Below are 13,751 nucleotides of genomic sequence, written 5' to 3' on the forward strand. Positions count from 1 at the left end.
AAAATATTTTAATATAGCAGCCAAAGTACAAGAACTGGCTCTGTGTTTCTATGCACATATTTCACATCTGGTATAAACCGTTACTATGTGTGTATTGCATTTGCTCTAGTAAAGCTGGCAATTTCTTACTCAGTTACATTCTTTAAAACTGGAAAATATTAAACAATTTCTACTTTCAAGACCAAGCAAGTAATTGCTATTTTGGGAAAAGATTCTCTGGCCTAAATCCAAAAATAAAAATTATGTTTTAACTGACAAAAGGTCTATCTAACCCAGGGTCCTGTCCCAGGATATTTAATTAATTGCACATTGAAATAATAAATCACATATTGTTTCAGGGCTCTACAAAAATTGAAAGTTGTTACTGACACATAATATACCAACAAAGGTACAAACTGCACTTGTGAAATTAATTCAGTTAAGTATGCAAAATGCTGAAGTATATGGAGTTAATTTAACTGGAGAAGAAATTAGCAATTTCTTAAGAACTTTCCAATCAGAGAATAAGTGCCAAACACAAATAAGATACAATACTGAATTATCTATAGTCTTTAACGTCAAGTCTCTAATTAGTCTAGACAGGAATTCCCACTCAAAGAAATCAGTCCTATCAGGAATGAATCAGTAAGTTCCCTTTTGGTTAGAAAATTGAGACATTCTGTTATATAGATAGATTTCGACTTGGAACCACAGTTGGAACCAAAATTTCTGTTGCTAAGCAAGGCAGTTGTTACGTGAGCCATTGCCAATTTTATGGCCTTTTTTGCCGCAGTTGTTAACAAATCACTGTAGTTAAGTGAATCACGTCATTAAGTAAATCTGGCTTCCCCTTTACATATCAGAAACCATCTGGGAAGGTTGCATATGATCATGTGGCTCCAGGATGCTGCGACCATCATAAATACAAGCCAGTTGCCAAGTGCCTAAATTTTGATCATGTGACCATGGAGAGGCTGTGGCAGTTGTATATACAAGTCATATTTTTCAGTGCTGTTGTATCTTTGGATGGTTGTAAGTTGAAGGTTACTTGTATTTAAAATGCTATCTTGCATAAAAAAATTTGTGAAATAATTTTCCTAAGTTGAATTAATGTCAAGTACCAGGGGAAATCTGGAGATTCAGGGAGTTCAAATAAGTATAAAGATTTCTTGCAAGCTTAAACTCTCTTCAAGAATCAGACCAACCAACCATCAAGGGATATGAGCAGGAGATAAGAGAGGCATTCAAGGTGGGCTGGAGTTAGATCTCTTGTGGGCGCATAGGGACTTGTGACTTATGATACGTTTGATCCCTCCTCAGGCTCAGCATGGTCATCTCCTACATCAATTGGTTAATCATTATAGAGTAATGGCATATTAAAAGTATTTTAATTATCTAATTCTTTTCAAATACTTTAAACTTGGCTTTTGTTCCAGAAAATGATTCAGGATTGTTTGTTATAGTTCTTCAATTATTCTAAGATTCTAAGATTTATCCTAAAATTCTTGGTAACCGATCAAACTGGACAAACAATATTATTACACAGGCGTGTTTTTTTTTTGCCCCATCTGGATAATTTACATATTAAAGCATGGCTGATTGTGGAATTCTGAGAGCTGAAGTCCACAAGTCTTAAAATTGTCAAGTTTGGGGACCCCTTTATTAAAGGACAGCTGAAAGGTGGGAGGTAGGTAGGTTCTGCCTTTTTAAATTATTTCATTGTGATAAGCAAGTTTGTAGGTTCTCCATTGTGGTGGAAATAGCATTCAGGATTGGGTGATCAGTCTCTGTCTGTGATTGGACTGAGTCTGTCAAAACTTTGATGACACTCCCTCTGCTGCTAGGGACCTCCCCAGAAATTGACTCAGTCAGCTTGTTGGACAATGTGTTAATTTCTTCTCCTAGCAAATTTAACAAATCCTTTCAAATTGATTGGAAAAATAGGAATAAAAACACCAATCCTGAATTCTAATGCAAGCCAGAACCGGTCTACCACTTTGACAGCTGTCAAACTGCAGCGTAGCCAGGGCTCTGCCCCGGTCGTTGGACTTCGGATTGGCTGAGGGCCGATCTACAAGGTACTAAGGTTCTGGTTGTGGGAGGAGTTTGAATACCATCCTCACCTCCTTCCCGCACTTTGGCTTGGGAGGCTCCCAGTGGTTTCGGCCGTTGGAGACGCTGAGATTAACCACGGTAGCCTTTAAAGGGGCAGAAGACCTGCAGCGAAGAGTACAGGTAGTGAAAGTAGGTTTAGGAAAGTGAAAGGCTGCAGCGTGCTCGGGGTGACTCCAGAGTAAGATCGTTGGAGTCAGAGATGGCAGAATCACAAAAGGCTAACTGCGATGTCAGGAGAGGGGAGCGGGTGGCTTGACAGCCGTCACGCTCTCTAAGCCCAGCAGCCCCAGAACAGATGGCTTCATTTTACAGCCCCAAGCCAAAGGACAAGGCTGCAGGAACCCGAAAGGGCTCCAAGGCAGCAGAAAGGGACGAGCGCCACAGGGACAAGGCGCTGGATAAAGTGTGGGCTCGAGGGAAAGAGCAAAATGATAAGGAAATGGTGCCCTGCATAATTTCCCGCCTAAATGAGGAACGGCCATTATCGAGAGGAGAGAGGCAACTGCAAACTGACAGGGCTGCAGTAGCAGAAGCGGCCATAGGGGGAGCTGAAGAGCAGGAATCTATTGAGGCTTCTGAGATCAGAAATTTCTTCTCTGTCTGCCCAACAACAGAGCAACTGACAGTTACTGATCAGAGGCACAGAATGGCTCCAGAAGCAACCTTTACTCCCATGTCAGCTGGGTTCAGACCAGTTAGGGCACAGGAACCTGAGTTCCAGGTTAATATGCAGACTATGTTAAATGAGGCAGTGAGGCAAGGAGTGTCAGCTGTCTTAAGACAGACCAGAGGTTCTCCCTCAGAGGTTTCTGCTTCCTCATCCAGATGCAGTAGGAGACACAGGTCTCATTATGATGATGATCTTTCCCTGCATACAGAATTAGGTGCGTATATTCCTGCTGTAAGCTCCCACTCCATCACATCTGACAGTGGCCAGCTGATGGACAGAAACTATTCCGATGATGAGGGCCTCAATGAGGCTGACCAAAGCTCTATCCCTGGCTTGTTCCAACCTGCCATCTTTAGATCTCTCCTCTTTAAGGCCAAAAAGGCCACAGGGTGAGGCTTAGTCCCTGAACCGCAGGAGCCTGCAGACCCCTCTGAAGACCCCATTGACCCATTGTTTTCTGAGAAAACAGTCACAGCAGATGTCATCCCTGCGCCAAAGATGTTCACCACTGTCATCCAAAGACAGTGGTCGTCCCTCGGATGCGGTCCAAGCCCTTCCTCTCTAGACAAGAAATTGTTTAATGTAGGAGGCGATCTTTCCAAGGCCCTGGAAGTGCCCAATGTTGATGCCCCAGTTGCGGCCCTGCAAGCCAACACAGACATCCCTGGGGAGCCTGAGGACTCACTGAAGGCTGAGGACAAGAAGGCTGAGCAAACGTTGCCAAGAACACACCTGTCAGCAGCATGGGCAGTGAAAGCTTCCACAGCCGCATCTTTCTTCAACAGGGCCTCTCTCATCTGGCTCCAGGAGCTACAGGAGAGAATTCCACTGGGCGATGTCAGATCACACCTGCATGTGAACAAACTATTGGCAGCAGTAGAATTTTCAGCTGATGCCACACTGAGTGCTGCCAGATTTGCGTCCAGGGCAATAGGGGGAACAGTGACCTCTTGTCGCTTGCTCTGGCTAAAGCAATGGCAGGCTGATATGAGGCACAAATGGAGGTTGGCCACGGCCCCATTTAAAGGGGATAAATTGGAGAGGTTCTGGACAAGGTCCGAGTGGACTCCGATTATAGGACCCCCGAAACAGGAGGGGGATTCCCCAGACCCCAGAGGTCTTTCGCCCCCAGGCAGGAACAAGCCAGGACAGGACAGGTAGAAATTGTCCCTTTAACAATAAACGGCCCTTTCGAGGGGCTGGGGGTCATAAAATGAAGACCAACCCTCCCATTGGGGGACATCTGGACTTGTTTGCCAGGTGTTGGGAGAAAGTAACCACTGACACCTGGGTCCTGGAGACAGTCCGCTCCAGACTATAGAATTCCTCTCTATGCCCCCAAGGCTTTTCATTCATCGCCCTATCTCTAGGGAATACAGAGAGAAGAAACCTTATGGAAACAGCTATTCAGCACCTGCTGGAGATTCAGGCTATTCAGCCGGTGTCTGAGGGTCAACAAGGCATGGGATTCTATTCCATATTGTTTGTAATCCCAAAAGCCTTGGGGGGATGGAGGGCAATTGTGGATTTGAAGCGCCTTAACCGCCGGGTGAAATACAGGCAGTTCAAGATGCATTCACTCCAGTCCATCCTGGAGGGAATTAGGGAGGGGGACTTCCTTACCTCCATTGATTTGACGGAGGCCTATCTCCATGTCCCTATTATCCCTGCTCATCGACAATTCCTCAGGTTCTGCTACAATAGGAGGCACTATTAATACAGGGCCTTGTCCTTTGGACTTTCCTCAGCCCCCAGGTCATTCACTAAGCTGTTGGCAGCCCTGGCAGCCCACCTTAGGGCTATACCAGTTAGGGTCCAGTGTTATCTCGATGACATACTGGTCCAGTAATCTTTCCCATCTAGAGCTGTAGAGGATTTAGAGATCACCATTCAGGTGCTCCAAAAGCATGGCTTCTCTGTCAACGAGGCCAAAAGCCACTTCACTCCCACCAAAACCTTACTCCATCTGGGAGCTGTTATAGATACTAATTCCTGCAAGGTGTCCTTATCCCAAGAATGTCAGGAGAGTATCAGGGAGTTAATTGGACAAGTGAAATCTAAACCTAGCGTATCCCTGGCTACGCTTTCTAAGCTCCTGAGGAAAATGATATCATGCATTAATATAATGCCCTGGGCTAGACTGCATGCCAGGTCACTCCAATGGTTCCTTCTACCTTGTCAGAAGACAGGTAGTTGTTTCCTCTTACAGGTCAGATTAACTCTGTTGGTCCTTAAGTTGGTCCTTAAGTTGGTCCTTAAGGTGGTCATCTGAGGCGCTTTCCATGGGACTCCTGTTCAAGAAACCGAACAGGTTAGTGCTGACCACAGATGCCAGTCTTCATGGCTGGGGTGCCCACATTCAATCCAGGGTGCTCCAAGGACAATGGTCCCGGGCAGATTTGGACCATAATATTAATTGGTTAGAGCTTCGAGCGGTCCATCTGGCTCTGAGACAATTAGAGGATGCGGTCTCAGGTAAGGACATCCTAATCTTGACTGACAATATGTCAACCAAGGCACACATTAACCACCAAGGTGGGACTCATTCAGGGCCTCTGATGCTGGAGGCAGAGCAGCCCAGTTTATGGGTAGAGAGACACCAGGTGTCGCTCAGAGCTGAGCACATTGCAGGCGTGGCCAATGTTGAGGCTGACTGGCTTAGCAGAGCCACCATTGACCATGCAGAGTGGCGTTGGCATCCCGATTTGTTTCAGGAGCTATCGGAGCACTTTGGATGCCCAGCAGTGGATCTCTTCGCTTCCCAGAACAACACGCAACTCCTGAGATTCTATTCCAGGTTTGTGGTTCCGGGGGCGGAGGGAACGAACGCCTTGTGCAGCCCTTGGCCATGGGAGCTCCTGTATGCCTTTCCTCCTCTGCCCCTGATCCCGAGGGTCATCCAGAAACTGTTGGTGGAAAGAGCAGAGCTTATCCTTGTAGCCCCTCATTGGCCCAGGAGGCCATGGTTTGCAGAATTAATAAACCTTTCCAATTTCAGACCTTGGAGGATACTGGAGGACAGAGTGTCGCTCAGCCAGGGGCCAATCTTGCATCCAGAGCCCCAATGGCTTCACTTGGCCGTCTGGAGATTGAGCAGGGATCTCTGATCCGGGACAATTATTCCTCCAGAGTAATAAGAACTATCCAGGCCTCCAGGAGACCCTCCACCAACCGCATCTACGATGCAACCTGGAAAGCTTTCAGTGCATGGTGTTGTAGGTATGACATTGTCCTTTCTGGGGCCTCGATTGCCCAGGTGCTGGACTTCCTCCAAGAGGGCCTGGACAAAGGACTTTCACCTAATACTCTGTGGAGGCAGGTTGCAGCCTTGTCCTCTGTTCTATCCTTGGGGGGAGTGGAATCTTTGTCTAGACATCCCACGGTCCGCAGGTTTCTGAAGGGGGCTACAAACCTGAGGCCTCTAGTAGTTCATCGATATCCAACATGGGACCTCTCTAAAGTACTGCAGTCACTGACTGAGGTCTCCTTTGAACCACTGAGGTCAATTCCCTTGCAGTTTTTGTCTTGTAAGGTAGCCTTTCTGGTAGTGATCACCTCTGCCAGAAGGATTTCGGACCTGGCAGCCTTGTCTGTCAGGAAAGACCTTTGTGTGTTTCACACCAATCGAGTGGTGTTAAGACTAGACCCTTCGTTCATGCCAAAGGTGAACTCGTGGTTCCACAGATCCCAAGAGCTAATTTTGCCTGACTTTTGTCCGCATCCTGTGCACACGTTAGAAAGACGATGGCATACTCTGGACGTTCGGAGGGCGTTGAGGATTTACATCAAGAGGACATCGTCCTTCAGGAGGTCTGAATCCCTCTTTGTTTCCTTTCAACCTTCCACCATGGGCTGCAAGGTAATTCCAACGACTGTGGGGAGATGGATAAGACTTTGCATATCCAAGGCCTACCAAACACAGGGACTTGCAGTTCCTCCAAGGATAACAGCGCACTCAACAAGAAGCGCGGCAACATTGACGGCGGGGGCCACCCAGGCTTCTCTGGAGGAGGTTTGCAGGGCGGCTACCTGGGCCTCTCCTTCTCCGTTCATCAGGCTCTATAAGCTGGACTCATTTGCTTCTGCTGAGGCAGCTTTTGGACGGAGGGTTCTGCAAAAGGTCCATTCTGTATAAGGGACTCGGACTGCACTAGGCCCACCCGTAGGACAGCTGGCTTTGGTATGTCCCAATCCTGAATGCTATCTCCACCACAATGGAGAAGGGTCGTTGGTCCTAACCTGATACGACCTTTCTCTTTGTGTGGAGATAGCATTCAGTCCCACCCTTTCGTGGTGCGTTCTGTATTATACTTATAGGAGAACACTTCAGTCTGTCACTATTCCTTCGCCAATTTCTGGGGAGGTCCCGAGCAGCAGAGGGAGTGTCATCAAAGTTTTGACAGACAGTCCAATCACAGGCAGAGACTGATCACCCAATCCTGAATGCTATCTCCACACAAAGAGAAAGGTCGTATCAAGTTAGGACCAATTACCCATTCCATATTGTTCTATTTAAATAAGCAATTTAACAGGCAATTCAGTTATTTTATTATCAAGAAAATAAGATCCAACCTAATTAGTACTTTTAAAAATTAATAACCATCTGAATCTGATCAAGGTGAAGTCTTCAAGGTTCTACTAGTTTATTTCCTATTATTCATCAACTTAACAAGTATATTTCAAAATGCTTATAACTAGCTGAAAATAGCACACAGAGATAACGAAAGAAATACTGCTTTTTAGAGTTTATTCCTCAGAATTTTTAAAATTAAAAACATTTATGCTGAATGTGAACATGGAAACCATTTTAAAATATTGCCAGTAATATCCATCTGTGAAGATCTGTACACCAAATGAACTGATTAAAAAAAACACAATAACATTAGAAAACCACAGTTGCTATAGAATGATCATCATCATCTGGGAGAGATTTGGCTTGATGCAAAGCAGCTTGAATTCTGAAGTGTGTCCTTGTTTCCATGGAATAATTCTTATAATTTTGCCTGAAACAAACAGATATTTGTGATTGGTTCATACCTACAGCGTTTATCATAATCTAGATTGAATAGAGCAATATTTGCACAGAAAAAGACAAAAATATCTGTTTTCTTTCAAATGTTTCTGTTTTAAAAGGGAACAATATGTAGAAAAATGCAGCTTGTTTATAAGTAAATACAATGCCTAGCACTTTCAAAGAAAAATGTTTTCTTAAAGTTACCATATTGGCATAAATAAAACATTTCATACATATTAGCAAGTTAATATACTAACCTATGTGTGACTTCTACTACATTCACTGAAATAGTGCAATCTTATTTGTGCTTTCATGTAACAATACACACTCTCTCTCTCTGGATACAGATACTAAACCTACTCCCCATTCTTTATTCTGGGATGGTGACTGGTGTGTGTGTGTGTGTGTGTGTGGCACCAGTCAAAGTCTAACAACACTAATTAAAAAAACAAACATAAATCTTAATATAATTTATAAATAAATAACAAATGTATGCTTCAATCTTCACGTACTGAAGTAAATTGTATATCTTCAATGTTTCTATACCAAAATGACTGAAAATAAGCACCCTACCTAGTAAGTCAGAATTATTTGTCACTGGAGCCCCTCTAAGAATTTTTCAGCAAACCTACTTCAACCCCTTCCCATCACCTTAGCTACTACTGATAATGAGAAAGATATACTTCAACAGGCTTACTTTGCTCTTTCCAGGATCTTAACTGCTTCTTCTATTTTATCTTGATCCAGATATAATAAAGCAAGTTCAAGCAGCGCATTTGGAATTAAGTAATGATCATACTTGATCTTCTTTTCATTTAAAATAAGAAATGGCAAGGTACATGAAATGAATAACAATAATTTTACAAGCAAGAATAAAGTTATTAGGGTTGACAAGAAGAAATTCTGGTTGGGTCACATGATGACTTGCTTAATCACTGCATCATTTAGCGATAAAAGGTCCAGTCCAAATTGTGGTCATGAGTCAAGGACTACCCATATGTAAGTTATACAACTTAAGCCACTTTAGCTATTTTAAAACTCTAAGCTTATATTGACCCTGATAGCTACGATCCCAGACTGATGGAGCTACTAGGTTACTAGATAAATCATCTTTTGATGTAGTCATTTGCACAAGAAATGACCAATATTCTTTCCAGAGTAATTTATATTCTCCTAAAACCCATCTCCTGATTTTAACTGTAAACCAGTTAGAACTTATATAAATATAGATTTATATCTATATAAATACATATAGCTTATTAACTGACATGAAGAGACTGCTTGGAAACTTTGGTCATTTAATGAAGCCATTCGTGGTTTAGTGTTCATTAGCATCTTCTAGTTTGGAAACTTACTTGAAGTGAATATAAGTAAAGTGATCTGCTTCCGAAATCTTGCCCAAATGTTTTAAGCATAGCCCTTTCAGAAGCTTTATCATGCAATGGTCATCAACAAGAAAATTTGTAGCTGAAAAATGAAAGAAGACGCAGAAGTAATTTTGGATCACGACAGACATCTTTCTAAGACAGCAAACATGGTGAAACATATTTAATATTCTCATCTAATATTATATACACATATTAGTTATGAACATTATAATTATTGATAACACATATTCAAACTATCCTATACATTGTTTAAATGATATATTATCCAATTATTTGAATTAGTGACTTCATAAATTCTGTGATTACATGAAGAATTTTTCTATTATGTCTGTATTTATGAAGTCACTAATTCAAATAATTGGTGCATTATGCTGTTGTGGTCCGCCGCTGGCCTGCGGAGCTGGCAGCAGTGGGGAGGAACATGGGCCAGTCCTGGAGTCTGGGGAGGGCTCAGATGAGGGATCTGCATCCGACACAGAGATGGGGCCAGGGCCATCTGGGAGTTATGTACTGACTCCAGAGCCTCCACAATCTGACATCAGCGAGGCAGAGGAATAGGGGGAGCCTGTTCCCAGTGCACCCTTGCACAGAGCTGCCAGAAGGCAAGAACAGTAAAGACAAAAGGGGCGACTTGGGAGTAAGGCTTGGAGATGATTGGCCCCTCTCATAACACATAAAGGAGGAGCAAAGGGACATGAGCCTTTGCAGGAAACAACTTATTTGTTCTGGTCAGTTTAAACTCGGAAGCTCCGTGTTGACTTTGTGCTCCGTTTGGCCTTGTACAGCTAATTGGCAATTTAGTCGTTGGCAGCATTTCAAGGGAGATAAAGATGGGTGCTTATCAGCCTTATCCCGAAAGACTGTGACAGACTTCTGTTGGACTATTCATAAACTGTTTGGGACTCATTACAGGCTGTGAATGCATATAATTCACAGCCGTTGAAATAAAAAATGGGTTTTGCAAATAGCGTGTGATTGTTACTGTCTCAGGAAGCCTTGGTCAGAACATATGCATCGTGTTACTGGCTAGGTAACATATATAACTCACTGGCTGCAGCAGTGGGATCCACTCTTCCACTACCGGTTAAGTGATCGCGCATGTGTGCATGCACACCTTACATGCATGCACCTAACACGGGTGTGCAGCCTTCCCCACACCAGCTGAGGCCTGCAGCGCCAATCAGCTGATAGGATAAAGAAGAGAAAAGTGCAGGGGCGGGTAGGAGGGTCAATCCTGCGTTTTTCTCTTCTTTCCCCTCTCAGATGATTGTCAGAGGCTTTTGCCGAACTGGTCCAAACTGGTAGCATACCATCACTGACTGGCTGGGTTTAAATATATTGATAAGTCCACAGTATCATTATAGGACTTCCTTGGTTCAGGTTTAGTCTACTGTATGAGCTCAGGTATATTTTTCAATAGTTAAGGAAATTCTGGTTTACAAAAGTGTTCAAATCCAGTCAGGATTTAAACACTCTTCCTCCCAGATGATATGCTGAGCAGTGAGGGGATTTGCTTCTCCTGCTGACAAACAGCTGATTTTGCTGCCAAAGCAGGTTTCTTGGCAGCTGGCTCCCTAGATTGAATGGGAACAGCTAGGAACGACCCAGAACAACTCTCTGGACACTCCTGGAGGTTGCAATTCCTGGTAGGAGCAGTCAGAGTCAGGTCTATATCTTTCCTCTCAGGTGTCCAGGTTTTTAAGCCTGCCTTGGTTTTTAACTGCACATATTTTCCCTTTATTTGATTAATATTTTAAAATTTTAATTGACTGATTGAAGGCTGATTTACTCTAACCCCTTGCTGGATTTTAACGCCAACTTTCTTTTGTTTCTTCATTGTTTTTTTAATAGCTGTGAACTACTTTCACTTTGCATATGGAAGCTGAAGGCAAATTTTACATGTAAATTCTGATTTACAAAAGTGTTTAAACCCAGTCAGTGTTTAGACTTTCAGCTACTGAGATCTACCTATGATCAGTGGACCACAGTCACCCATGCTGTTCCACAATTAAAACCTAAATTGCTCCTCAGAAACAATCTGTTCCTAATACCATTTTTAACACCTCCAAATGTGCCCCAAATTAAGATTAGGAATTGGAGTGAGAAGACTCTTTTTACTCTCGTTTCCACTCTTAATTGCCTAAAGCTCATCTCATGCGATCGGCAGGCTAGCGCAAATATGCACATGCATAGCTCGACTCATGCAAGTGGTGGGTCGGTGAGCATGCATGAGCTCAACTTGTAGTCAAGTTGTATGTGCATACACATGCATGCCAGCCCACAACTCACACAAGTCAAGTTGCGTACGAGTGCGTAAACGCTGGCCCACTGCTCGCACGGCTCGATTTCCCTCTCCCGCCCCCCCAGCCGGGTCACCAAGCCACAAAGGTTGGGGGCTGCTGCTTTACATGATCAGTTGTACCCTCAAATTCCCCAGAAACTGGCCTCCTACCACTGTAAGCAATCTTATCTGAGGTTTGAAACGAATATGTATAAATAGAAAGGGGAAGGATAATTGTTAGGAATATAAGTCACCTAACAGCTATTTGGGTTGGACAATATATAAACCAGGATAGACATTTTAATACTGTCTCTTTAAGAGAATCCTAAGTGTAATTGGGTGTGGTTTCTCAAACGGCCATAAGATGGAGCCAGAAACTTGGGTTGTTTAGTCTTAGTCTCAGAAGAGAGTATGTCTCAGTGAGTCTCTGTTTCCTTCTGTTGGAGAGTATTGCCGTTCCTCCTAATTGACTGATATTCCTGGATTTGATGTAAGTCTGACACTGAACTGTTTTTGACACTGGACTTTGTTATTGGATTATCCCTGGACTGAAAACTGACTGATTTACCTGTGAATGACTTTAGACTGCTTGTTTGAATTTTGCTTAAACATTTGGGGAAGTAAAAACCTACATTTACTGTACAGTGTATCTATGTGCTGTGTGTGTATTATTCAAACACTACTCTCAATACGTCTCCCTGTATGCACTCATTCTCCTAACAGGGAATTACCTCAACAATAATAAATGTAGATCTGGATTACCTGGGCCTTTTTCCAGGATTGTTTCTGCCTCTGCTAAGGACTCCAACATGTTTTCAGTTAAATCTGGGCACTTCCCAATCACTGCATAACCTTTCCAGATATACATCATTTCCTAAAAAATGTTGAAATATAATGTATGTTACTGGAGACGTTTTCTTCCAAAATATATGAGTACATCAGATAAATATTTGAGAAGTATTTTTGTTAAGTTTGTAGTGACAGAATTTCCTTTTTGCTAACTTCTTGCAAAACTGAAACTAGCAATTCTTCATCTACACATTTGTCTGCCTCACTGATAGTATGTGATTATTTCCCCAGATCTTTGAAAAAATATTTTATTTATTTGAAATAATTTATTTCAACTATTAATCTTCTACCTTAAAAGGCCAAAGCAAATGCCACTGAGTCACCTTATGGGGGACATGGGCAGCATAAAATTTTAATCAAATAAATAATAATAATAGGAAGATTTGGATTAGGTGGAAGAGAATGTAATTCCTTTCTATTAAATTCAGATAAATTATTTCTTCTTTCAAATGACTCTTTTCCATCAAAAACCTCTCTACTTTTTAAGTCTCTTCCTCCCTCTCTCTTTTAACCTTCCCACTCATTATGCAAATCCAATCTGGAAGAAAAACAGTACATGGGAGGGTGATTTTAAAATTAAGGAAAACAGAATATATGAATAGAATTAAACCAGTATGCATCCATGAAACCAGTAATTCCATCTCCAAAATGAGTGTTCATAAGAACGGATCTGTATTCTCCCAAATAGATTCCTCAAATATATTAAATAAAAAATGAAACTTGCATAATAGAGCTATGAAGCAGGACCATTTTACCTCAACTCCCAGCTGTCAGCAATTTGCAGTAATCAAAACACAAGTGCTTAGTTTTATTACTATAATATTTTTCCAAATCACATCTATATTCCTATTACATATTACAGGGATCTTCCGAAAGGCACCTGGAAAGAAACATCTGAAGGTTCTATTACCCTGCAGGGTAACACAGCAGCACCTTGTTGTGTTATGTTCTGGAAGGTATATTCTATTTTTTTAAAAAAAAACAAGTTTTATTAATTTTTTTCAAAACACACAAGTCGTCATTATCCATTACATATTTAAACCTTTTTCCATTTTTTTTCCATTATAAATTCGCTTTAAATTGCTCAGAATCTTCAGAAATGAAGTGGCAGCTAGCAGAACCAAGTTAGAAATAAACAAACTAGAAAAACCACAGAGTGGAAGGGGTCAATCTATTTTCTAAAGCACCTGTAGGCCAGACAAGGAATAATGGATGGAAACTGAACAAGGAGAGATTTAACTTGGAAATAAGGAGAAACTTTCTGACAGTGAGAACAATCAATCAATGGAACACCTTGTCCTCGGAAGTTGTGGGAGCACCATCACTTGAGACTTTCAAGAAGAGATTGGACTGCCATCTGTCAGACATGGTGTAGGGTCTCCCACTTGGGTGGGGGTTGGACTAGATGACCTACAAGGTCCCTTCCAACTCTGATTATCTGTTATCTGTTATCGT

General features: G+C 42.4%; 1 protein-coding gene across 1 annotated transcript in view; it reads right to left on the bottom strand.

Moving 5' to 3' along the window:
* Positions 1-7,646: 7,646 nt before the first annotated feature.
* TTC39A (tetratricopeptide repeat domain 39A) overlaps positions 7,647-13,751 on the bottom strand; it is a 38,201-nt gene continuing 32,096 nt past the window's right edge. The window contains 4 exon segments of the mRNA XM_087960253.1: positions 7,647-7,767; positions 8,476-8,598; positions 9,125-9,245; positions 12,210-12,321. Of these exon segments, the coding sequence (XP_087816379.1) occupies positions 7,647-7,767; positions 8,476-8,598; positions 9,125-9,245; positions 12,210-12,321 (477 nt within the window).

This window comes from Notechis scutatus, chromosome 3 (genome assembly GCF_049901735.1).
Source record: "Notechis scutatus isolate UNSWTSFEM ecotype Mainland chromosome 3, rNotScu1.2, whole genome shotgun sequence".
Lineage (NCBI taxonomy): Eukaryota > Metazoa > Chordata > Lepidosauria > Squamata > Elapidae > Notechis > Notechis scutatus.